The sequence below is a fragment of the Leucoraja erinacea genome, chromosome 14 (genome assembly GCF_028641065.1).
Source record: "Leucoraja erinacea ecotype New England chromosome 14, Leri_hhj_1, whole genome shotgun sequence".
Lineage (NCBI taxonomy): Eukaryota > Metazoa > Chordata > Chondrichthyes > Rajiformes > Rajidae > Leucoraja > Leucoraja erinaceus.
In genome coordinates this window covers 44454836-44482128 of record NC_073390.1, presented here as the reverse complement: position 1 = coordinate 44482128, position 27293 = coordinate 44454836, and the positions used below count along the sequence as shown (strand labels likewise).

Here is a 27293-nt window from a genome sequence, read left to right as displayed (position 1 = left end):
GCGCTATTTGACTGTCAATGGCACCCCAGCCAAACACTGTCAGTCCTGTCAAGATGCTAACATAATTACAGTCGGTGCAAAAAGCACTTGGCGAGTGCACATGCTTAAAAATTAATCACTGGTGAATATGAGTAAATATGCTGTGAATAGTCTAATCAGCCTGAATCTTTTCTCAAGTACCTTGAACTTGGAGACAGACTGCTTCCTTTCCACAGCTGCTGCTATCCTCTATTTAAGTGCCTGGAACGCACTGCCAGGGGTGGTGGTTGAGGCAAATTTGATAGTGGCATTTAAGAGACCTTTGGATAGGCACATGGATGCGCAGGGAATGGAGGGATATGGGTTATGTGCAGGCAGATAAGAGTTGGTCTTGGCATCGTGTTTGGCACTGTCGAACTGTTCAACGTTTTTCAACTGGAGTATGGTGTACAATTTTGGTTGCCCAATTATAGGAAGGATGTCAACAAAATAGAGAGAGTACAGAGGAGATTTACTAGAATGTTGCCTGGGTTTCAACAACTAAGTTACAGAGAAAGGTTGAATAAGTTAGGTCTTTATTCTCTGGAGCGCAGAAGGTTAAGGGGGGACTTGATAGAGGTCTTTAAAATGATGAGAGGGATAGACAGAGTTGACATGGATCAGCTTTTCCCTTTGAGAATAGGGAAGATTCAAACAAGAGGACATGACTTCAGAATTAAGGGACAGAAGTTTAGGGGTAACATGAGGGGGAACTTCTTTACTCAGAGAGTGGTAGCGGTGTGGAATGAGCTTCCAGTGGAAGTGGTGGAGGCAGGTTCGTTGGTATCATTTAAAAATAAATTGGATAGGCATATGGATAAGAAAGGAATGGAGGGTTATGATATGAGTGCAGGCAGGTGGGACTAAGGGAAAAAAATTGTTCGGCACGGACTTGTAGCGCCGAGATGGCCTGTTTCCGTGCTGTAATTGTTATATGGTTATATGTTGTGCCATTGTACGTTTCAAAATGTTGTAAAGAAGTCTCTGGTTATAAAGAAGGTCACAAGGTGCTAGAGTAACTCAGTGGGTCAGGCAGCATCTCTGGAGAACATGAATAGGTAACATTTTGGGGTGGGTATGAAGGAACTGCAGATGCTGGTTTAAGCCAAAGATAGACACAAAAGTGGCTCAGCGAGACAGGCAGCAGCACTGGAGAGAAGGAATGGGTGACGATTCAGGTCGAGACCCTTCTTCAGACTGCCGTGTGGGGGGGGGGGGGCGGGCAGGGAGATAGATAGATAAAGAGGTGTGTGGTGTGAAAACAGGGCAAAGGAAATGGTGATCAAGGAAAATGTAGAATAGATCATTGTTTGCTGGAAGAAGGTAACAGAGATAAAATGCAGTCGGAGACAGTCAGACTGGTCGTAGAACTGGGAAGGGGGAGGAATAGAGAGAGAGGGAAAGCAAGGATTACTTGAAGTTGGAGAAGTCAATGTTCGTGACGCTGGGGTGTAAGCTGCCCAAATGAAATATGAGGTGCTGTTCCTCCAATTTGTGCTGGGCCTCACTCAGACAGTGGAGGAGACCCAGGACTGAAAGGTCAGTGTGGGAATAGGAGGGAGAGTTAAAGTGTCCAGCAACCAGCAGTTCAGGTAGGTTCAGGCTGACTGAGGTGTTCAGTGAAATGATCGCCGAGCCTGCGCTTGGTCTCACTGACATACAGGATTCCACACCTAGAGCAGCGGATACAGTAGATGAGGTTGGAGGAGGCGCAAGTGATCCTTTGCCTCTGAAAGGACTGTCGGGGTCCTTGAACGGAGTTGAGGGTGGGACCCTTCTGCAGCACTCCAGCAGGTACTCTTTGGTATAAGCTAGCTTCTGCAATTCTTTGTTTCTAATGCACTTTGTGTCTGCAGAGATGCTGCCTGATCCGCTGAGTTACTCCAGCACTTTGTGCCCTTTTTTGTAAACCGGCATCTGCCATCTCTTATTTCTACACTGGTTTTGAATCCATACCTCTTCTTCAGTCTGGCACAGCTCCTCTCTGAGTTGCAGTATCACCTGTTGGCTTTCTCTTGTCTCGATAGATTTCTGCTGCACTTCAGTCCTCAGCTCCTCGTTCATGGACTCTACTCTGTTCTGTTCCTGTTTCAACTGGGTCTCCAGCCGAGAGATTATTTTTCCCAGTTTACTGATTTCATCGTCTCTGCAGTGCTCCTCCTGGCTGAGTTGGCACTGGGCCTCCTGAAGCTTTATCTTCACGCTACTGATTTCCATCTGAAATTCTTTGGTTGCAGCATTGACTAAATCGGGAACCTGATGATAAAACATGGAGAAGTTTAATTCACAGTAAACTTGCTGAGGTCAGCATGAACACACGGTTTCCCATTGCTTGGATCATATTACCCTCCAACTAATAATTAGACCGATGTGTACAATTGTTTTAATTATAGTCTCTGCAATGTCGGTGATTCAGCACATGTTTAGAAGGGTCTGGACTCGAAACGTCACCTATCTTTTTTATCCCGAGATGCTGCCTGACCTGTTGAATTACTCCAGCATTTTATGTCTATCTTAAATGTTTAGTTCAGTTTAGTTTCCTGTCACGTGTAGAGTGAAAAGCCTTTGTATGTGCTTACCAGTCGGCGGAAAGACTATACATTACAATCGAGCCATGCACAATGTACAGATACAGGACAAAGGGAATAATGCTTAGTGCACCATAAAGTCCAAAGAGTAGATTCAGTAAGTTATTCAGGACTGCTCTCTAGTTGTTGATAGGATGGTTCAGTTGCCTGATAATAGCTGGGAAGAAGCTGTCCCTGAATCCGGAGGTGTGCGTTTTCACACTTCTGTACCTCTTGCCTGATGGGAGAGGGGAGAAGAGGGAGTGAGACTAATCCTCGATTATGTTGGACAGGCTAGATGCAGGAAGATTGTTCCCGATGTTGGGGAAGTCCAGAACAAGGGGTCACAGTTTAAGGATAAAGGGGAAATCTTTTAGGACTGAGATGAGAAAAACATTTTTTACACAGAGAGTGGTGAATCTCTGGAATTCTCTGCACCAAAATGTAGTTGAGGTCAGTTCATTAAGAGGGAGTTAGATGTAGCCCTAGTGGCTAATGGGATCAGGGGGTATGGAGAGAAAGCAGGTACAGGATACCGAGTTGGATGATCAGCCATGATCATATTGAATGGCGGTGCAGTTTCGAAGGGCCGAATGGCCTACTCCTGCACCTATTTTCTATGTTTCTATGTCTATGCTGCTGGCCTTGCCGAGGCAGCGTGTGTGTCAATGGAAGGGAGGTTGGTTTGTGTGATGGACTTGTCAGCGTCTACAATTCTCTGCAAACTCTTGCGGTCTCGGATGGAGCTATTCCCAAACCATGCTCCGGCTGTGATGCATCCCGATAAAATGCTTTTCAGTTAATGAGGAATAGTTGTCATTGTTGGAGTATCCTTGATCGTGATTAATGCTTAAAAAATACAAGCAATAAATAAAAATAGGAAATGCTGGAAACTCTCATAAGGTCAGATTGCCTCTGGGAAAAGGGAAACAGAGATAAAGGGAGACAGAGATGTCAAAGTCCCTATGTTATAATAACAAATAATTGTAAAAAAAAAGACCCAAAATCAGAAATAATTATATTTCATGTCGGTTATAAAGATATGGTAAAAGTCAAAACCTCATCAGGGAATAAGGTATATGTTTTATATTAAGTACTGAGTGAAAAGGCTCGTCCAGTTTAGCAATGCCTAAACTAAGCTGGTGCGGCAGCATCGATGGAGCGAAGGAAATAGGCAACGTTTCGGGCCAAAACCGTTCTTCAGACTGATGTAGGGTGGGGAGGGTGGGGGAGAAGAAAGGAAAAGGAGGAGCCAGAGGGTTGAGGGAGAGCTGAGAAGGGGAGGAGATAATAAGGGCTATCGGAAATTGGAGAAGTCAATGTTCATGCCACTGTGGTGTAAACTGCCCAAGCGAAATATGAAGTGCTGCTCCTCCAATTTCCGGTGGTGCTCACTCTGGCCATGGAGGAGACCCAGGACAGAAAGGTCGGATTCGGAATGGGAGGGGGAGTTGAAGTGCTGAGCCACCGGGAGATCAGGTTGGTTATTGCGAACCAAGCGGAGGTGTTGGGCGAAACGATCGCCAAGCCTACGCTTGGTCTCACCGATGTAGATCAGCTGACATCTAGATCAGCGGATGCAATAGATGAGGTTGGAGGAGGTGCAGGTGAATCTCTGTCGCACCTGGAACAGCTGCTTGGGTCCTTGAATGGAGTTGAGGGGGGAGGTAAATCTCGACTCCGTTCAAGGACCATGCCAGGCAATGTAAGGCTCTGCTCCGGCTCTTGATGTTGGAGCCCCCGGTGGGCGATGTAAGGCCCCGATCCAGGTCGTTTTCAACCCCGGATTTCGGCCGGGAGAAGTTGCCATTGCAGAAGCTCCGAAAAGCGGTCTCCCACCAGGTAGCCGCGAGCTCCTTATGTCACCCGTCCACCAGGCCTGCGGTTGGAGCCTCCGAAGCTGGGTCGCAGCCGTGCGCCACCACAGCTCTCCACGCTCCGAAGCCGGCCAGCTCCACGATGGTGAGTCCGCAGGCATCGCGACTGGTCGTTCCGGTTGGAGTCCGCTCCACGGTGCTAGGCCCCAACGACAACGGAGACCCGACAGGGAAAAGGTTGGGTCCCCCGTACAGGGAAGAGATTTAAAAGTTCCCCCTCCCCCCACATATACACAGCTACAAACAATATATAAACTACAACCAAACTATACACTCAACAGGACAACATTTTTTTTAAAAGACAGACGAACTGCAGAAGCCACTGCCGCGAGGCGCCGCCATTTTGGACATTGCAGTGAATAAGTTCCTGCTATTTTTAAACTGTCTGTTGTGTTCTGTCCAAGGCACCCATATCTACAGAGTCCGTGAGGTGCTCTAGATATCATAAGGACATGACAGCTCAACATAATGGAATTGTTTTGTCTTCCCTCTCAAATGACAAACAAGATTTCACAACAAATGGCTCAAAACTTTCAGAGTTATAAATATCTCCAACAATGTTCTAAATATCTCCAAACAATGTTCATTCCCTTAACATTTATTCAGTCAAGTATTGTGATCCCACAGAAAGCACACGTTTGATTGCAGTTTGCTGTGATGGCACAGTATAACCTGTATCAAACATCAAACATAAATCAGGGAGATTGCAGCTTGTAATCCTAATATCTAACATAAAACATATTCTGAGATTTTAGAACTTCTGTTAAATAAAACACTTTGGCTGCTTACACTGAACAAGTATGCATTAACAGCTGCTGAATTAATTTTATTTTGTTTAGTTTAGAGATACAGTGTAGAAACAGGCCCTTCAGGCCAACCGATTCTGCGCCGACCAGCGATCCCCACACACTAACTCTACCCTACACTCTAGGGACAATTTACAATTTTTAACTGAGCAAATTAATCTACAAACCTGTGGGAGGAAACTGGAGTTCACGGTCACGGGGAGAACGTACAAACTCTGTACAGACAGCGCCTGTGGTCAGGATTGAACCCGGGTCTTTGGCGCTGTAAGGCAGCAAATCTACTGCTGCGTCATTGTGCCGCCCTTGGATTTCTAAACTAGGAGTATACTTACAGTTACTATTGTCGGTGTGGGTTTAGTGTAGGTACACTAGGGATGAATCTCTACCTTAACAGTATTATGATGGTAGAATCATTGTTGTTATTTAGTTACACAGACGCACATAGTCGCTGAGGTGATACGGATGTTAGAAGTCATTTTGATCAAATGACTAGAGACCTTTGTCTGGAGTGCCTTGTATTCTTCTCTGTATTTGGTTATCAGCTCTTGATGTCTTTCTCTCTCAATATCTATTTCAACCTTTGCCTCTTCCTTCATTTGCCGTGTTAACTCCTTCAGATCCGTGGAATGTTTTGCATGCTGCTTGGATAACTCTGAATCCATCTGGGAAAAAAACAAATCCAATACTGAATATATACTGATTAGCGTCATACCTTAGATAGACACAAAAAGCTGGAGTAACTCAGCGAGTGAGACAGCATCTTTGGAGAAAAGGAATGCGTGAGGTTTCGGGCATTCAGACTGAGTGTCAGGGGACAGGGAAACGAGAGATGTAGACAATGATGAGTAGAGAGATACAAACAAATGAATTAAAGATTTGCAAAAAAGTAATGATGATAAAGGAAACAGGCCATTGTTGGCTGCGGCCTAGTTGAAAACGGGTCTAGACAATGAGACAGAACAAGACGACTATGCGGCTGGTACAACTTGGGTGGGGGAGGGTTGGGGAGAGGGGGGGATGCCACACACAGTGTACATTTACAATGTACAGCAATCTTTCTCACCTACTCCTTGAACCCATAATATGTTTTTATTTTTTTATTCTACACATAGCCATCATACCTGCCCTGGCCATTGGGATTTTGTACTAACAATGTAAAATCTATCTAACAAGCGAATTGTTTCCTTGAATATTTCTTTGTTACTTTTGTTATTGTGACAAAAGTAGATGATTTTTTAAAATCAAAGCATTTAAATTAAACTAAAAAAGGTTTAAAAAAAAAAGACACAAAGTGCTGGAGTAACTCAGCGGGTCACGCAGCCTCCCTGGAGAACATGGATAGGTGATGTTTGGGATCGGGACCCTTCTTCAGACTTCATCCGTCAGAACCCAGGGTCCCAACCCAAATTGACATCTATTCATGTTCTGAAGAGATGCTATCTGACCCGCTGAGTTACTCCAGCACTTTGTGCCTTTTCCTGTAAGCCAGCATCTGCAGTTCTTTGTATCTCAAATTTATTATTTTTATTTGCGTGTGCTGAAAAAAGAATAATACTTGGACAAATCTCCAGGTAGAGACATTTTCCGTGCTACTTTATTATTTTTTTAAATAACAATGCATGTGCAGTCAATTCATGTTTTGTGGGTAGGCTCCGTGCTACAAAATCTCCTGAGGACCAGGGTATCATGATCAATAAAACAACCCTTTAACGTGCACTCCACATGTACCTCCATTAGCTCCACTATTTGGACATCTGGTGGCATCTGTTGAATGGCTGCCTCCGCCTAGTCTGTTTGTCTTTTTATCTTTTTTATTTTTAATATGTTTTTGGGGGATTTTTTTTAGTATTTTATGTGGGGGAAAGGGGCAGGGTAAGGGGGAAACCGTTCTTCAGTCACTTCCTGGCAAGGACGTGACTATTACCCGAGTCGCGCCCTTGCCCCTCTCCTCGCGGCCTACCAACTGGATTGGTGCGGCCTTTTCTGCCGGGACCAGGCCAGAGCTTCAGCATCGGCGGCCCAGCGCTGGCTACATCCCGGAGCGGGTGATGCCTTACCTGGGATCGCCGTTTGAAGCTCCGGAGTGTTGGGCCTGCTGCACCGACATCGCGGAGCTGTGGTTTGCGGAGCTCCCAACGCGGGCGGCGCTGACCAACATTGCGGAGTCCTGGGACCCATGCCTGGGGCCGCCAGCGTTGAATCTCCGCCCAGCTTGGCCTGTGGATTTCGGGAGCTGCGGACTCCGGTGGGAGGTGGCTGATTCAGAGGTCCAGGCCACTGTGGACGTTCTTCCGTTCGACGTCGGGGTTCCATCGCTCCCGGCGAGAGGGCCTGAACATCGGGCCGCCCGTAGCGGCGACTGCGGGGGGCTCGGGAGGCCACGACCACGGGTGAACATTGGAGAACATCAGCGAGGAGGTTGACTAGACTTTGGTTCATTCCCTCACAGTGGGGAACGTTGGTGCCACTGTGGGGATGTTTGTGTTGTGGACTACTGTGTTCTGTGTTTTTTTTTAATTCATATGACTGTATGGGAAATAGCATTTCCTTGTCCCTTACTTGAAGACAATGACAATAAATTGAATCAAATCAAATCATTGGGGATGAACTTGTGTAGGTTTGGGGCTATGGAAGGCTGGGGTTTGCTTGAAAGGCAGGATCAGATCAATGTGGGGAGCGTAGAAAATGAAGAGAGTTTCATTTCTAGTCCGTGTTGTTGAAGTTGCTGGTGATATTGTGCATCCAAATAACCACAGGGTTTTCTAAACCCACCACTGGGAATATCATTCCACAGGTGGAAGAGCAGGTGCTAAAATATCCAGAAACAAGAGCTTCACTCTATAACTGGAGATAGGCTCACCCCAAGGTTGCCTCTGTGCATGGGGAGAATGAGCTTGATTTTAAGCACCACAACCATAAATTCTGTGCACCACATCTGTGTTGTCCTGTCACGATGTATCTTCCTCGCATGGTCTTTGAACCCCATAATATGTTTTTCTCTCTGCTCATTCTTATTTTTTATTTTTGTTTTTCAGCATTCACAGTCACGCAAGACAATGCTCTTCAAACTCAATTACCTTTGTATCAATCACTGCACAGGCAATCACATTACCCAAAACAAATCCTAAGGGGATCATACTTTGAGTGAGTATGTAGCTTTAACAAATGTGTGACCCATGTGGCACCACATGTTTGGCACACAAATGGAGAGACTTTGTGGCATCACAGTGGCACAGCGGTAGAGTTGCTGCCTCACAGCACCAGAGACCTAGGCTCAATCCTGATTGCTGGTGCTGTCTGTATGGAGTTTGTACGTTCGCCCTGTGACCACGTGGGTTTTTCCCGGGAGCTCTGGTCTCCTCCCACACTCTAAAGCCATTCAGGTTTGTAGGTTATTTGGCTTCTGTGAATTGTAATTGTAAATTGGCCCTAGTATGCAGGATGGAACTAGTGTATGAGGTAAATTGCTGGTCGGCGTGGACTCGGTGGGCCAAAGGGCCTGTTTCCATGCTGTATCTCTAAAGTCTAAAATCTAAAGAATTGCCTTCATTGGTCAGTATAAAAGCTGGCAAGTCGTGTTTTGTTAAGGCTTATTTGTAGTACAAATGTATACAGAAAGGATATGGGGTCCTTGGGGAATGTGCAGAAGAGATTCAATAAGGATGTTACTTGGATTGGAGAGCATTAACTATGAGGAGAGTTTGTTCAACCTGGGATTGCTTGTGTAACAGCTTAGGAGGCTGAGGGGTGACCTGGTGGATGTATATAAAGTTATAAGAGGCACTGATTGAGTAGATGTTCAAAGTGTTATTCCCTGGATGGAAATGGCAAATACTTGAGAGTGTAAGTTTAAGGTGAAGGGATGAAAGTTAAAACAGGATTTATGAAGCATATTTTCCCCCCACATAGGTTGTAAATTGCTCGACGTATTCCCAGGGAAGTGATAGAAGCAAACACAATAGCAATATTTATGAAGCATTTTGGAGAGCTACATGAACAGACATGTACAGAGGGATATAGACGAAGATAGACACAAAGTGCTGGAGTAACATAGCGGGTCAGGCAGCATCTCTGGAGAGAAGAGATGGGTGATGTTTCGGGTTGGGACCCTTCTTCAGACTACCTCTTTCAGTCTGAAGAAGGGTCCCAACCCGAAACGTCAGCCATCCTTTTTCTCCATAGATTCTGCCTGACCTGCTGAGTTACTCCAGCACTTTGTGTCTATATTTGGTATAAACCAGCATCTGCAGTTCCTTTCTACGCAGAAGGATATGGGCCTTGTGCGGACAGGTGGGATTAAGATAGATCAGCATCATGGTTGGTACTGACGTTGTGGGCCGAAGGGCCTGTTTCTGATTTACGCTGTTCACTGTTATGTTGTTATGTTGAACACTGCAGATATCTGAGAGCTGTTCGACTTCAAAACTACATACGTGGTTGGAATTTTTGAGCATTACTAGATAACCAAATGGAAGAACCAGCAGAAGTCAACAGATGCTACAATATAACAATTATGATGTAAAAATCACCAAAATATTAATGGTTGACTCAAGGAACTGCGGATGTTGGAATCTTGAACAAAAGACACAAAGTGCTGGAGTAACTCAGTGGACCAGGCAGCATCTCTGGAGAATATGGATAGGTGACATTTTGCGTTGGGTCCTTTCTTCGGACTGATCTACATATAGTGTTAATTGAGTTACCGCTCATTTTGAGGCTTTATATACAGAGTCTCTATTTCTGCGTGGGCTATTATTTACAGTGCACAGTGCTAGGCTGAGCCACCAGTGACTCTGCAAAGTGTTCACATTGATAGTAGTAAGGGAAAGAAAACTCCCTCATTGGTGACCCTCGGACTATCCTTGATCGGACTTTGCTGGCTCTACCTTGCACTAAACTTTATTCCCTTATCAAGTATCCATACACTGTAAATGGCTCAATTGTAATCGTGTATTGTCTTTCTACTGACTGGATAGCAAGCAACAAAAGCTTTTCATTGTACCTCGGTACACGTGACAATAAACTAAACTGAACTAACCTAGATAGACACAAAAAGCTGGAGTAACTCAGCTCAACTGCTATTGCTGGAAAATATTATGGTGGTGTTTAAACTATTATATAGTTCTGAATTTAAATGTTAAATAGCACTAGTACTAGGCCTGTTCTGTGTTCGACCAAGCTCAAACTTGAACAATGTTCTGGTTTTCATAACCATTGCAAAATGGGTCACACTTGAACTATTCTTACATTCTTGATTCAAGTGTCAATATCTCTGCAGCCTATCATTCGACTTAAACCAACGCATTTGCCATTCTGAGCTATAAACTGAGCCAATGCATCTGCTTCCTCATCTCTTCCCAAAGATAGAGCTGGAATGCTCAACCACTGCCAGTATTGCTTCCAAAATAGAAGTTGAGCCACAGGAATGGCTGCATTCTTAGGAGTGCTTTCAATTTGCTGTTTTCACTGAGAATCACGGGGCTGGGGATTTACAGGCAGCAGTGGCAGCAATGGGGAAAGATACTGCCTAATGCACTCAACAGTGTGGGAGGAACTAAGTCTAAGTAAGTGTAGGGCAGGAAGGTGAATTATGCTGGAACTAGTTCCTCAGCAAACTCGGGAAACTCAGAGAAAGGTCAAAGGATACCTGCATCCCTCCCTTAAAAACACGTGGATAGAACTGGATGGGCAAAATGGTGTGATCCCAGATTTATAATATGACTTTTTGATGGAAAGAATTATTAGAGAGAGGGTAACGCCAGAAAGTTATCCTTTGAAAATCCTTTCACTATGTACGTGGAAAGCAATTTTTCTACTTTGTAAAAACACCACAAGATTAACACACAGCTGAACAAAGCTGCATGAGGAATGGGCATTTTCTTATTACATGTAGGATTCATAAAAATCAATGAAGGGCCCCAACCCTAAACGTTGTCTGTCCGTTCCCATCACAGATGCTGCCTGACTTGCTGAGTTAGCCCAGCACTCTTTGATTTGTCGTAGAAAAAAAGCACTATTTTCTTTGGCTGGTCCTAGCTACAATTTTGACTAGTCATAGCAGCTGTTCTCCAGAAAGGGGTTTTGAAATGGGCAGGGAGTGATCGCAAGGCTGAAGCTTTAATCAAATCATTACGTGGGAAGGAACTTCAGAGCAGAAATGCTAGCATCTCCCCGGAGCAAGCCAGATATCGGAATGTCAACAAATGGTATGTATCAAAAACACAGGCACACACCCCCTTGGGCCAAATTGCTCATTTCAGTGCAGTAGCATTTTATGTAATTGTAGCATCCTCACATCGAGTTGGACCTGGAGTCTGAATACAGGACATTGTAGGGCAGACAGCTAGCTCAGTGAAAACACACACTGCAGATGTCACTGTATATTTACCCTCCATAGAAGATGGAGGGGAAAATTAAGGAGGAATATTTAGCTTAGTTTAATTTACTGTAGAGATAACGCCCAGAAACAGGCCCTTCAGCCCACCGAATCCATGCCGACCAGCACTCCCCAGAAAATTTACAATTTTACTGAGGTCAATTAACCTATAAACCTGTACGTCTTTTGAGTGCGGGAGGAAACAGGAGAGACCCACGCAGGTCACGGGGACAACTATATAATTGTGGGAGAGATATATTTGGATATTTCTCAAATTTAATAAAGGGAATCACTCGATTGTTCCTCAGGTCAATATATTGTAAGGGGAAAAGATGTATAATTTAATAGCAATTGACATTTTTAAGTCAGTACAAACTGGTTATGAAAGAAAATAAAATGGTGTAAAAGGGGAAAGCAATAATTATACATAGGAATGGAAACAGACTTATAAGAACCTCATATTCCACTTGGATAGCTAGCTTGCAACGGTATGATTGTTGAATTCTCTTATTTTAACCCACAAACAACCACTCACCCCCTGCCTATCCCCCCCCATTCCCATCTAGATTTGCACCTATTTCTCCCCTCCCCTTCCATCTACATTCCTTCCTCTGGCTTCACAATTTATACATCTTCTATCCTCATCCCATATGCTGTCTTTTAATTTCTGGCCTTTGTCCAACCACCTGGCCATATCAATCAACAGCCCTCCTCACCTGTATCCACCTATCACTTGCCAGGCTTTGTCCTGCCCCTGCTTTCTTCCAGCTTCTCCCAGCACCCCCCACCACCCCACCTTCAGTTTGAAGAAGGGGCCCCACACAAAGATACTGCCTGATCCGTTGACTTACTCCGGTGAGCACTTTGTCTTTTTTCTTGTGGTAAACCAGCATCTGCAGTTCCTTGTGCCTAGATTTCCAGTCTAGTTAGTTATAGTATTTATAGTGATATGTTGTGCTTGTTATCATCTTTGAATGGCGGTGCAGGCTCGAAGGGCCGAATGGCCTACTCCTGCACCTAATTTCTATATTTCTATGTTTCTATGTTTCTATCTTCAACTACTCTATTTCCAATTATTGTACAGTGACAAAATATACGGGTTTATTATCTGTAAATGCAAAATATATTTATGCAAACACAGCCTTCTAAATCTACCCGTGAGGTTGCTGGGCCTAACAGAGCAGGTCAACCAGTGACATTTGACTCACTCCCTGATAATCAGAAACCCACACGTCAGGATCAGGACTGTGATGGAATATTCTGCGCTTGCTTGAATGAGTGCAGCTCTGATGCCTGTCAAGAAGCTGAACTTCATCCAGAACAGAGAAGCCCATTGTATATTGGCACCCATTCCACCAGTCATGGTCTCAGAATTAAAGGACGATCCTTTAGGAAAGAGATGAGGAGGAATTTCTTTAGTCAGAGGGTGGCGAATTATTGACACAGAAGGCAGTGGAGGCCAAGGCAATGGATATTTTTAAGGTAGAGATAGATAGATAGATTCTTGATTATTGCGGGTGTCAGGGGTTCAGGAGAGAAGGCAGGAGAATGTGGTTAGGGGGGAGAGATGGATCAGCTGTAATGGAATGGCGGAGTAGACTTGATGAGCCGAATGGCCTAATTCTGCTCCTATCACTGATGTACAGAGTTTGTACGGTCTCCCAGTGACCATGTGGGTTTTCTCTGGGTACTCTGGTTTCCTCCCACACTACAAAGATGTACAGCTTTGTAAGTTAGTTGGCTTCAGTTAAAAAATTGTCACACTGTGTCTAGTGTGTGGGATAGCGCTAGTGTACGGGGTGATCGCTGGTTGGCGCAGACACAGTGGCTAAAGGCCTGTTTCTGCGCTGTATCTCTCAACATCAATCTCATGTGCCAAAAAAAGCACTCCATAAGAATATATTTCTGTTTCTTTGTCGCAACTGGGTCAGTGTTCAAGGTACAGCTTTCTCAAGAGAAAATAGGGATGAACAATAAAGGCTGGCTTTATTAGTGATGCCAAGCTCTCGGAAAAGTGAATAAATAAACAAAAAGACATCCTATTACTATCGTAGTGTTTGGTTTAAAGTTACAGCGCGGAAACAGGCCCTTCGGCCCACCGAGTCCACACCGACTTGCGATCCCGGCATATTAACACTATCCTATAAGCATTAGAGACAATTTACACTTATACCAAGCTAATTAACCTACAAACCTGTACGTCTTTGGAGTGTGGGAGGAAACCGAAAATCTCGGAGAAAACCCACGCGGTCATTGGGAGAACGTGCAAACCCCGTACAGACAGCATCCGCAGCTGTGATCAAACCCGGGTCTCTGGCACTGTAAGTGCTATAAGGTGGTAACTCCACCGCTGTGCTACCGCACCGCCCTTTGCTAGGTCTTTAGGATGGTCCTAAGTGAAGATGAGTATAAGGAATTTTGGTGAGAGGCAAGAAGCGTCAGTAAGGCATCCTTCCAAGCAGTTTATCCATTTTCTGGGCCCAATGGAAAACCAGTGAGACTCAATTTTAGTGATCTGGTCTTCTCTGCATGACTGTTCTGCATTGAAGGTGCCGGCCAATTCGACCGTTCAGAAGCAAGATTTATTCAGGGACAATAAATCTGTCCCAGTTGTTATTTGTTTAGAAGAATTCTTTGGTGAGGACTAGTCTATTTACACACCCTATTTATAAAAAAAAAAATTCAATTCGTAATCCGCTGAATCACTAGTTAAAAACAAAGTGAACTATTAAATAAAACAAAGTCCGGGGCAGAATGACATTCATTATATGGAATGAAAGATAATTTGTGTGTTGGCAGGCTGTACACTTTCACATGTGAAATTAAAAACATTAATAATACACTTTCACAATAATAAAGTCCACCCAAATTAAACAGAATCTTTCAGATACGTTAAAATGCCAATACCGTACGGATATTCAGTATAATACTCGTTAAATCATTTGTCTAGTGAGGCAAAAGGGGTGTTGTTATATTTTGTATCTGACTTCTTTACTTTTTTTAATCCAACCTATGAATGCCATCAATATCCAGGATTAAATCACTATTCAATGTTAAAATAATAATCTAATGGCACGGTGCGCAGTGGTAGAGTTGCTGCCTTACAGCACTTACAGCGCCAGAGACCTGGGTTCAATCCCGACTACAGGTGCTGTCTGTAGGGAGCTTGTACGTTCTCCCCTTGACCGCGTGGGTTTACGCCGAGATCTTCGGTTTCCTCCCACACTCCAAAAATGTACAGGTTTGTAGGGTAATTGGCTTGGTATAAGTGTAAATCATCCCTAATGGGTGCAGGATAGTGTTAAGGCGCGAGGATCGCTGGTTGGTGCGGACTCGGTCGACCGAAAGGCCTCTTTCCGTCCTGTATCTCTAAACTAAACTAAAGCTACGTAGTTGATTGTTTCACAAATTAATTAAAGATTGATCATTTATTTTCACTTATTGTATCATTTGAGTTCGATTTTCAATAACATTGGGAGTAAATGATGTGAATATGGAACTCAATGATGTTGTGGCAGTGGAAGTAATTTGTCCTGATACTGGTTCTGTTGGTTGAACCACCGCAGGGTGCTAAAGATCGACGTGATCTGGCTCAGTAATGAGTGAGGGTAAAGGTAAGAGTAATAAAGTGAGTCTGCAGTGAAGGTTAAATGTAATGGCTCAATTATAACATTCAATATCAGAGGGATATGGCTCTAATTTAGACTTTTAGACTTTAGAGATACAGTCTGGAAATAGGCCCTTCGGCCCACCAAGTCCGCGTTGACCAGCGATCACCCCGTACACTAGCACTACCGACAATTTACAATTTTACAGAAGCTAATTATCCTACAAACCTGCACGTCTTTGGAGTGTAGGAGGAAACCGGAACACCTGGAGAAAACCCACATGGTCGCGGGGAGAAGGTACAAACTCTATACAGACACCACCCATAGTTGGGATTGAACCCGGGTCACTGGCGCTGGCAATTTTACCACTATGCTGCCCCTAATTTTAAATAGAATTAGCATAAGCAGGCATCATGGTTGGCGTGCCCTAGAGTTTATTTCAATGTACTCATAGTTGGGTCAAAGGGAGTTTTGAAGCAGTTAATGGACTTCCGCATGAGCAGATTAGAGTGCTGTGGCTATCATCATCAGGTGAACTTTCAACTCAACAGATTTGCACTGCAGCTGTGAATATGTTTAATTCAATGCAGATGTAGTTGTATTGCGAATGAGCTAGAAGGAGTGACTTGTCCCAGCAGCGGCCCGTGGTTCTAAATGGGAAAGTCAGAGAATCAGAATTTAAAGTCATTTCAGAATTTACCACTAGCAAGTTTGGGTTTGGATCTGTGGCTGCACGCTGTCACTGGACTCCTCAAAGCCTCTTGGAGCAGGGACCAGCCTAATTGAATTCCTCAGCACTGTCGGGAGGAATTTCCATGATGGTCCGGGCAGAGAGAGAGTCATAGAGTTGCACAGCCCAGAAACAGGCCTCTCGACCCACCTCGTCCATACCAAACATGGTCTATCCATGCCAACTCCATTTATCTGCATTAGACCCATATCCCTCTTCTTTCCTTTGCTTTCCAATTACCTGTCTAAATGCTTTGGAAACATGGTCATTGCATCTGACTCCACAACTTCCTCTGGCAGCTCTTTCATGTAGCCATCATCGCTCTCCGTATGAAAACCTGTCTCTCGGGTCTCCTTTAAATGTCTCCCCTCTCACCTTTGACCTTAATCACAGGGTGTTCAATCAGTGGAATTCATTGCCACAATTGGGCATTTTTAAGGCAGAGATTGACAGATTCTTCATTAGTCAGGGGTAATGGGGAGAAGGCAGGAGAATGGGGTTGAGAGGGAAAGATAGATCAGCCATGATTGAATGGCAGAGTAGACACAATGGGCCGAATGCCCTAAATCAGCTCCTATGGAACCTGTGCCTTTTAGTTTTACGCTGTCCCACCCAAGGAAAAATACGCTTTCAGATAGTGTTAAGGAGGAACCATTCACTGAAGGTTTTTCAGAAGAGATTTCTGTTTCTTTGCATTGAGTCTTTAATAAGGAAATTCCTAAGATCTCAAAACAGTCGTCCTGGAGCAACCGTGACATTTGCTCCAGGTGCTTCTGATGAACAAGTCCGCCAGTGAAACTGAAATAGGGCATCCAGAATGAGAAACACACCAATTAACCACACTTTTGTAAAAGTTACTTTCAAAATAAGAATGGGGAGAAAAAAACGCAGATATTTCTCTTCAAAAGAAAAATAAAATTGAGCATCAGTTGAGTTTGTAAGTCATTGGAGCAGAATAAGGCCATTCGGCCCATCAAGACCATTAAATCATGGCGGAGGAGACTTTCATTCCATCTCAAATAAATCATTCGCTCTCAACCCCATTCTCCTGCCTTCTCCCCATATAAGTATGTCCACAAATAATTATAGGGTATAACTTATACGGTGTGACACCGTATAAGTTATTCCCTATAGTTGTAGATATTTTATGCTGTGTAGGAGTGTCTAATTTGAGAAAATAATTTAAAAAAAGTAAATATTGCAACAATACAAAAGTGAAAAGATGTAGCAGGTCCCTTACTTTTGCTCTCCAGCTTTCTTCACTGCTTAGCTTCTGTCGAAAGCTTTCTTGCAACTGCTCAATCCTGTTTTGATGTGAAATTATCATCTGTTCCCTGTAAGAGTTGGGGGGTTTGGTTTGGTGTGGGGGGGGGGGGGTGGGGGGGGGGGGGGGTTCTTTTGGGGGGGGGGGGGGGGGTTTTTTTTGGGGTGTTTTTTTTTTTTTGGTGTTGGGGGGGGGGGGGGTGGGTTTGGGGCGGGGGGGGGGGCGGGGGGGGGGGGGGGGGGGGGGGGGGGAATTAATCCGTATACTGGTAAAACCCTTAACAAAATCTAACCTGCTGTTAACTTCATATTCAATACATCGTTTCACAAAATAAATAAGCCAACAATTATTTGTTTAACCAAATCATTCTGCTGAAAACCCAAATAGAAGTATACCAAACCCAAGTTAAAAATAAATCTGTGGGAAATGTTATTCAACTGATGGAAAAGATGGTGTAATATTGGCAAATGGCTCTCCCTGCAGATAAGTATGAGCTAATTCTGACCGCATGGGCCAATGGTCTATCCTTGTGCTGTATATTCTAAGTGAAAGATGGCGGTTGGGATATGGTTGGTTGGGGTTCTTTTGGTTTCAAACAAACCTTTTGAGATCTTGGAAGATCTGTATGAGAAATATGATTCTCCAGGAAAGTTAACTTCATTTCAAGAGATCTCAGTTTTAAAATGATAAAATGGTTCATTAGAAATAACCAGATGTACCTAACTAAAGGACTGGCGTAGACACAAAATGCTGGAGGGAGGTGGGGCTAGTGTAGAAAGGAACTGCTGATGCTAGTTTATACCAAAGATAGACACAAAAAAGCTGGAATAACTCAGCAGATCAGACAGCATCTCTGGAGAAAAGGAATAGGTGACGTTTCTAGTCGAAACCCTTCTTCAAACTGGGAGTCAAAGGAAAGGGTAAACGAGGACTGGTGATGCGGTGAACATAGGTTTGCCAAGACAGCACATTAAACAATACACCAGAGTTCTTAAAAGGGTGATACTACAGAAACAACAATATGGAGAAACAAGGCACTGCAGATGCTGGAATCTTGAGTAACACAAAATGCTGGAGTGGATTTCCTCCCAAACTGTAAAGACATGCAGGTTTGTAGGCTAATTGGCTTGGTAAATGTAAAAATTGTCCCTAGTGGGTGTAGGAAAGTGTTAATGTGCGGGGATCGTTGGTCGGCGTGGACCCGTTGGGCCGAAGGGCTTGTTTCCGCGCTGTATCTCGAAACTAAACTCAGCGGGTCAGGTAGCGTATGCGGAGGGAATGGACAGGTGATTTTTTGTTGGTGATTTCTTTAGTTCGTTATGCCTGCTTTTCTTGCCAAATAACATATCTATTTCACAGTGGGACTGCAAGTACTCAATCAGCATATAGACTGATCCCATTGTACAAGCTGTAGGGAGATCTTGAACAGGAATGCTTCTCCAATTCCACAAGAATTGTGACACTTCTGGAAAGGATCCGTGTGACACAAGGGTCTGTCCCACTTACGCGTTTTTTTTCGGTGACTTGCCGGCACCCGTCGCAGTCGCAAGCAGGTGGCCGAAAATTTTCAACATGTTGAAAATCCAGCGGCGACCAGAAAAAGGTACAACTCTTTGGGTGACTACTCACGACCATACAGGCGTCACGTGTCGACATGTCGCGGCGTGGCGCCTGGAAAATTTATCTTATGAAGCTTCATCACTCCTGCAGGTTTAAATATTCTCTTTCGAACAATGCAAAATGTTACACTTACTGTGTACTAAGGTACAAAATAGCATGTTTAAGAAGGAACTACAGATGCTGGAAAATCAAAGGTAGACAAAAGTGCTGGAGAAACTCAGCGGGTGCGGCAGCATCTATGGTGCGAAGGAAATAGGCAACGTTTCAGGCCGAAACCCTTCTTCAGACTGATGTAGGGTTGGAAGAGTAGCGGGAAGAAGAAAGGAAGAGGAGGAGCCAGAGGGCTGAGGGAGAGCTGAGAATGGGAGGAGACAGTGAGGGCTACCTGAAATTGGAGAAGTCAATGTTCATGCCACTGGGGTATAAACTGCCCCAGCGAAAAACGAGGTGCTGCTCCTCCAATTTCCGGTGCTCCTCACTCTGGCCACGGAGGAGGCCCAGGACAGAAAGGTTGGATTCGGAATGGGAGGGGGAGTTGAAGTGCTGAGCCACCGGGAGATCAGGTTGGTTATTGCGGACCGAGCGGAGGTGTCCGGCGAAGCGATCGCCAAGCCTACGCTTGGTCTCACCGATGTAGATCAGCTGATATTTAGAGCAGCGGATGCAATAGGTGAGGTTGGAGGAGGTGCAGGTGAACCTCTGTGGCACCTGGAACGACTGCTTGGGTCCTAGAATGGAGTCAAGGGGGGGGGAGGTAAAGCGACAAGTGTAGCATTCCTTGCAAAATAGCATGCCCTGTAACGTTTGGGAGTGGCAGGATTTATGAGAGACGTTTCAGGATAATGACGAGCCCAGACAATATGTGTCAGATGCATAAGCACCTGCATTTGTTGGCCTCCGTGAATTTAGATAAATAATGCTGCCATGGAATTTTAATTTGCTTTCGTTTATTGTCATGTGTACCGAGGTACAGCAAAAAGCTTTTTTTTCCCCATGCATTGAATGCGTTTCCAAGCCTTCTGTTCTCCACACATGATGGAGGTTCGTACACTTACAAGAATGAAGAGGAAGCGAGGTGAAAAAAAAAGTCAGAAGGAAAAAATAAATGTCAAATGTAGCTAAACATAATAAAAATGTTAGAAAAATAGATCAGCTTTTTCAACTGAAACCTCAATTCCTGATGAGCTCAATTCACATGGGTAAGGGCCAGTTTATGTGGCAAGAGTCTTGGCTGAACTTGTGTGTTTCGCAGTGGGAACCTGTTTACATTAATTTATAACTGCCATAACATTTGGCACAATATTTGACAAGTTAAACTATCAGAGGACAACTATAATATATGGAAAAGGGGGGGATGATTACTTTCTTGGCAAGGATGGGTGAGCAGAAGAGATAACATAGAACAAAAAAGTACAGAAAGTGCTGGAGTAACTCAGCGGGTCAGGCAGTATTTCTGGAGAACGTGGATGGGTGACGCTTCGGGTCAGGATCTGAAACGTCACCGATCCATGTCTCTCCAGAGGTAGACACAAAATGCTGGAGTAACTCAGCGGGACAGGCAGCATCTATGGGTAGAAGGAATGGGTGACGTTTCGGGTCGAGACCCTTCTTCAGGCTGAATCAGGGGAGAGGGAGATACAGAGATGAGGAAATATAAGATGTGAAAATTAGACAAAGGGGATGGAGATCAAGGAAAATCTAGAATTGATAATTGTTAGCTAGGAGAAGTCAACAACAAAGCAAACAGAGATAAAATGTAAATGACAATCACACCAGTCAGAGAACAGGGAAATGGGGGAGGGATGGAGAGAGAGGGAAGGTAAAGGTTACTTGGAGGTCAATATTCATACTGCTGGGGTTTAATCTCTGCTGGCCTGACCTGCTGAGTTACTCCAGCACTTTGTGTCCTTTTGTGTAAACCAGCATCTGCATTTCCTTGTTTCCACATAGAAACATAAAGCACAAGAACAGGCCCTTCAGCCCACAATGTCCATGCTGAACATATGCCAAAGCAAACTCTTATCTGCCTGCATCTGATCCATGTCCCTCCATTCCCTGCATATCCATGTGTTGATCCAAACATCACGAATGAAGAAATATTGAAAAAAGATTACTGACAGCTTCATATGTGTTAACTGTTGTAGAAATTGCTCAAAAAAAACGATTTCACCAATTACATTATTGAGATGGAATTAGCAGTAGTAATCCATGTTTTCCCAACATTAGCCAAATAAGTAAACACTCAATTTTCACCCTTTGAATCGGACCATAGCACTTGGGGCGGGGGGGGGGTTAATTTTGTTTGAGGTATGGTACCATTGAGATACAATTTTTTTATCTGTGTGTGGCATTCCTACCAGCATCATATCTAGAACCAGTTCAATGTTGAGCAGTCTAACTAAACCCCAAATACTGCATTCTCTGCTTCTAACCAGCAATTTTGGTTCTTTGATTTGTTATCAACAACTTACTTATTGTTTAGACATTCTGGTCAACATTATCTCACTGATCACGCATACTGGCCGGCTGCATCGATAAACATAAATACTTTTCATGAGAAACAGTTAACAAGTTTAAACTGAGCATTTATAACCGCAAAATGAAATAACTATTACAAACAGTGGCTGATGTTCCATTAATGCCAGACCAATGTCTAACCACCAAGGACACCAAATCTAACTTTTCTTTTAAAATGGTTCATGTCTTTATCACTAAGTTTTTGCCTTTTAATTTTTTTGCATGTATTTACACAAAAGCACAGATAGAATAGTTGAAAGTTATGACAATGTTCTCAAGCAAGGAATAAGGGAGAGGTCAAGTCTGAAGTAACTCATTACTATGAGTGAGACTTTTATCCACAGTTCATAACAAATGTGGGATATAAACATTCCACATTATAAATGTATAATCCGCTTTGCATCATTTGATTTTACAGGATGTCACGAGAATTTGAAAAACATTACTCCTTCTATCAGTCTAAATCGAGGATGTCATGACCTGCGGGATATGCTTTGTAGACTGGAGAAACACTGGAATGGAAATATGGATCTTTGGCCAAATCTGAAAGTGTCCACGCTTTCGAATCTTCGCGTTTGTAATTTCACCATGCTAATTGAGCAGTAGATACAATAGGATACGATACAATACCACTTTATTTATCCCAGCGGGAAATTGGTCTGCCACCAGTCGAAAGATACAAGGAATTGAAAGCGTCATGTGCATTAATATAATGGGATAATAATGAAATAATGAATAATAATGAAATGTAAGTGACCAGTTTTGCACAGCACATATGCACGACTGCACAAACATGAAATTAAATTATCGAATGGAAAAGCCCAGGATGAGGGATGAGGGATGAGCAAAGATGTGGGGGGGGGGGGGGGGGGGGGGGGGGGGGGGGGGGGGGGGGGGGAGGGAAAGGGGAGTCAGTCTACCCCACACCTGTGGGAGGAATTGTACAGTTTGATAGCCACAGGGAAGAGGATCTCCTGTGGCGTTCTGTGCTGCATCTTGGTGGGACCAGTCTGTTGCTGAAGGTGCTCCTCAGGTTGACTAGTGTGTCATGGAGGGAGTGAGATGTATTATTCAAGATGCTCCGCAGTTTGTGGAACATCCTCCTTTCCGAGACCACCTCCAATGAATCCAACTCCGCTCCCAGGATGGAGCCAGCCATCCGATGAGGGAGAACTATTAATTATCTTTTCTCAATGGAAATGGGGCAGAACAGCAATTGAAATAGGTTAGTTGCTGTGGAAAAAAAAGTCAGTGGGTGTTTAGGCTAATAAAGTGGCAGAGATTTTAATCATATCTATAACTTAAAACTGCTGTTTTTTAATAAGACATTGATAGCCTTTTAATTGCAGCATTATGTGAATGGTTCAGTCAGTAATTAATGTGCTGAAGATTGGAATAGGTCACGAAAAACTCTGTTGTGAGATCAGAAGAAGCAAGGTAAGATGTCTATCTGAGCTAGTCCCATGTGTCTATATTTGGCCCATCTCCCTACCCTTTCCGATCCATACAAAATAGATGGAACAAGCTGCCAGAGGACCAGTAGAAAGGTTGAGCCAGGGGCTATTTCCTTCGCTAATGCTGCTGCACCCGCTGAGTTTCTCCAGCAAGGAACAGGGTTTACAAGGGGACAACAAACTGTAATAGGAATCTGATAACTTTTTCCACACAAAGGGTGGTGGGTGTATGGAACAAGCTGCCAGAGGAAGTAGTTGAGCCAGGGACTATCCTACTAACATTTAAGGAACAGTTAGACAGGTACATGGATAGAACAGGTTTGGAGGAATATGGATCAAACGCGGGCAGGTGGGACTAGTGTAGCTGGGACATGGACAAGTTGGGCCGAAGGGCCTGTTTGCATGCTGTCTCACTCTATGATTTGTCTAAACTTTCTGAAGAAGGATTCCGACCCAAAACATCACCTATTCTTTTTCTCCAGAGATGCTGCCTGACCTGCTGAGTTACTCCAGCATTTTGTGTCTACCTGTCCAAACAGTTGTGAGAGGTGGGCATGCCTCTTATGCATCTGCAGATGTTATAATCCAGGATGTGGTAAACTAACAAGCAAGCAAAAATAAGATAAACAAGTTTAACCATTAGAAAATTAACGAAAACACCTATTTCATATCTAGATCATTGATATTGGCCTTTCAATAAATTATACACTTCTGAAAAAGATCTGAAAATGATCATGGTCGGGTATGTACCTGTTGGAGAAGAAAATATTCTTCTATAAGGATTAGGCACGGCCTCCAAATATGTTCTAAATGCTTAGGGAAGAATCTAAGTATGGCCTTATCTTTTCCAAAAACCCCCCCAACTAAAGCCAAGTAAAAATGATTTCAAAACTAACTCGGGCTGAGAATTAACAGATTTTTAGTTGTATGTGGTATTAAATATCCTTCTCCTCAGTTAGTCAAAAGATCAAAGCGGCCAAATATTGTGCATAACTGGCCAGAAAATAACATATTGGGTGTTGAGACCTGAACAATGCTCTTATCGTTGTGGGCACAGATTCTATCCAATAAATAAAATTTAAAAATCTACTGGAATCTCACGTGGAATGTGGAATTGCACCAAGTTCATTCCTCATGCAGGTCAGACAGATTCATTAGCTTGAAGGCTCATCTTATGATACAGCCTATTGTTGCAGAAATGCCCCCATGGATATTGTCAACATTTTGATCCAGACGTAATAAAGAAGGGTCTCGACCCGAAACGTCACCCATTCCTTCTCTCCACTCATGCTGCTGCCTGAGTTACTCCAGCATTTTGTGTTTATCTTTGGTGCCCAACTCTGATATGGGTTTGATTTCATGAATCACTCTTCAAAGAAACTAGCCGAATAAGGCATAACTTTATCGACCAAAGTTTGAGACCTGAATCTGGTCATAGTTAATTTATTTTAAATTGACAGGCTTTGCAGGACTGGTCAGCCGTTGTTTTTTCTGTTGATTTATCAATTAGTCTACGCATAGAAATGTTTGAATGCTAAATAATTGTGCTTAGACAGATTTGATGGAAAATTTCTTCCTGAAATAAAAGTAGTTTGGGAAATTTCTAATTTAATGCAAACTTGTCAATCTCTTGGTTCTTGGTTCTCCAAAATATTCCAAATGGAATTTAAACTGGAGGTGGCAGAGGGTAAGCAAAAAAGGATTCTTGGAGAAGAAGAGCTACCTCAAATTTAGTTGTGTCCGGTAGGGTGAAGGCTATTCCATGCTTTAATTGTGCGGGGGAAGATGGATGCCGAGAGACGGGTGGCGGCGTTGGGGGAAGCCGGGCCTCAGGCCGCCCGCAGGGGGAGCTGCTGCAGCCGCCACCATCTTCCGGTTGGCAGGCATGGCCGTTACCCGGAAGCGTGTGTATGAAGGAACTGCAGATGCTGGTTTACACTGAAGATAAACACAAAATGCTGGAGTAACTCAGCGGGACAGGCAGCATCTCTGGATAGATGGAGTAGGTGACGTCTCGGGACAACTTTACATGCTCTTTAATAATTTATGAATGGATCTGCAAGATAGGGTGGACAATCAGTGAATCTACAAATTACTCCATAACCTTATCATTCCCTTTATATGTATCATGCTGCAACAACGTTCCGACAACAGTGCAACATCGTCTGCTCCTTCATTTCTAGCCCCCTTGCTTAGCTCAGATATAGGCAGCTCTGCCATCAGCTAAATGTATCTGAAGGAACTGCAGATTCACACCAAAGATAGACACAAAATGCTGGAGTAACTCAGCGGGTCAGACAACATCTCTGGAAAGAAGGAATGGGTGACATTTCAGGTCAAGACCCTTCCTCAGACTGGTTAGGAAATGAGAGATATAGACGATGATGTAGAGAGGTGTATTTGTGAGAAAGGTCCAACACTTTTTCAAGAAGGACCAGAAATATCAAATATTTGGGATCACGATTATATGTGCTATCCAATTTTCATCATTCTAGCTGGCTGCTGGCATGAGGATCTTGACTTTGGCAATAATAATTGAAGAAAAGGAATTGACTGTTTTTGGTGGAAACAACATCCTGCCCATGTGGACTGCATTAATGCTTCATATTTCATCCGAGTCCTGAGAAGCTAAAAATAGGCTTTCTGTGCTGTACTTCATCACACTAAATTGTCATAATGTTGCAGAGAGGATTTACGGGGATGTTGAGTGCCTGAGCCATGAGGAAAGATTGGGCAGGCTAGGACTTTGGAACGCAGGAGGATGAGGGGCGATCTTACTGAAGTGTAAAATCATGAAGGGAATAGACAGAGTGAGTCTTTTACCCAGAGTAGGTGAATCCAAAATATCAGCACATATGTTTAAGGTGAGAGGGGCAAGATTTAACACAAACTTGAGGAGGGCAACTTTTTCACACATATGGTGGGTATATGGAACAAGCTGCTAGAGGAGGTTGTTGAGGCAGATACTATAACTGCATTGAAATGACACTTGGACAAGTATAGGGGTAAGAAAGTTTGAGAAGAATATGGGCCAAATGTGGGCGAATAGGACTAGCTTCGATGGGTATCTTGGTGGGCATGGATGAGTTGAGCCAAAGGTCTGGTTTCCACACTGTATGACTCTAGAACTCCTGGCTACAACATCTGATCCTGCATTCATTTTCCAAGGATGATGTGAGTATTGGATTTATCCTCGAACACGATACAGAATTTGAAACTAGGTATAATTATGTAATTAAATTAAAATGCACAGGGCTCATAGTCAGAAGTCTTCAATTACCACTTGTTAGTGAATCAGTATCTCTGATATGTGTTTAAGACTTCAAGCCTTGAATATCGTGTGCTCTATTTTGTTTTCATGACTTGCACAACAGCAATTTATTTATATGGATAGCTCTAAAAAAAAAAAATAAGAGAGAAAAGGGGAACTGAACAACATTGTGCCATTGTGAAAAAGTGGCGCAAATAAACATATTCATTAAGGAAAAGTCCAAGAAAATATTATTCATGTTTGAGACAGCGATAGATATAAATAAGTCAGAAAGCAATATAGCTAAGGTAATGAAGAATAAAACTAGAGACAACAAGAAAGACATGAAATTAGATGAAAGGACACAAAGTGCTGGAATAACTCAGCAGGTCGTGCAGCCTCTTTATAGAACTCTGTAGATGCGCACGGTGGCGCAGCGGTAGTGCTAATGCCTTACAGTGCCAGAGACCTGGTTTCGATCTTGATGAAGAGTGCTTGTCTGCATGGAGTTTGCACGTTCTCCCCGTGTCCCGCGTGGGTTTTCTCTGAAATATTTTGGTTTCCTCCAATGTTCCAAAGACGTACATGTTTGTAGGTTAATTGGCGGTGTAAATATAAATTGTCCATAGTATGTATAGCGTAGAGTTAATTTGCAGGCATCGCTGATCGGCACGGGCTCGTTGGGCCGAAGGGCCTGTTTCCGCGCGGTATCTCAAAACTAAACTAAACATGGATAGGTAACGTTTCAGATCGAGACCTGGAAGAGGGAAACATAGAAACATAGAAAATAGGTGCAGGAGTAGGCCATTTGGCCCTTCGAGCCTGCACCGCCATTCAATATGATCATGGCTGATCATCCAACTCAGTATCCCGTACCTGCCTTGTCTCCATACCCCTTTAGCCACAAGCGCCACATCTAACTCCCTCTTAAATATAGCCAATGAACTGGCCTCAACTACCTTCTGTGGCAGAGAGTTCCAGAGATTCACCACTCTTCTGTGTGAAAAATGTTTTTCTCATCTCGGCCCTAAAGGATTTCCCCTCTATCCTTAAGCTGTGACCCCTTGTCCTGGACTTCCCCAACATCGGGAACAATCTTCCTGCATCTAGCCTGTCCAACCCCTTAAGGGAGAGGACAGAACAAAGCATGGCATGTAATAGGTGGACACAGGCAAGGCGGGGAGGGGGGGGGGGGGGGGGTTGATA

The 27293-nt window shown here is 43.7% G+C and overlaps 1 protein-coding gene across 8 annotated transcripts in view; it reads right to left on the bottom strand.

Annotated features, from left to right (window-relative positions):
- lekr1 (leucine, glutamate and lysine rich 1) overlaps positions 1–27293 on the bottom strand; it is a 111252-nt gene that overhangs the window by 6390 nt on the left and 77569 nt on the right. For all 8 annotated transcript variants that reach the window (XM_055646293.1, XM_055646299.1, XM_055646298.1 and 5 more), the window contains 3 exons: positions 17223–17316; positions 5766–5930; positions 1975–2274 (listed from right to left, as the gene is read on the bottom strand). In XM_055646293.1, coding sequence (XP_055502268.1) covers positions 1975–2274; positions 5766–5930; positions 17223–17316 — 559 coding nt within the window. The remainder of the gene's footprint in view (positions 1–1974; positions 2275–5765; positions 5931–17222; positions 17317–27293) is intronic.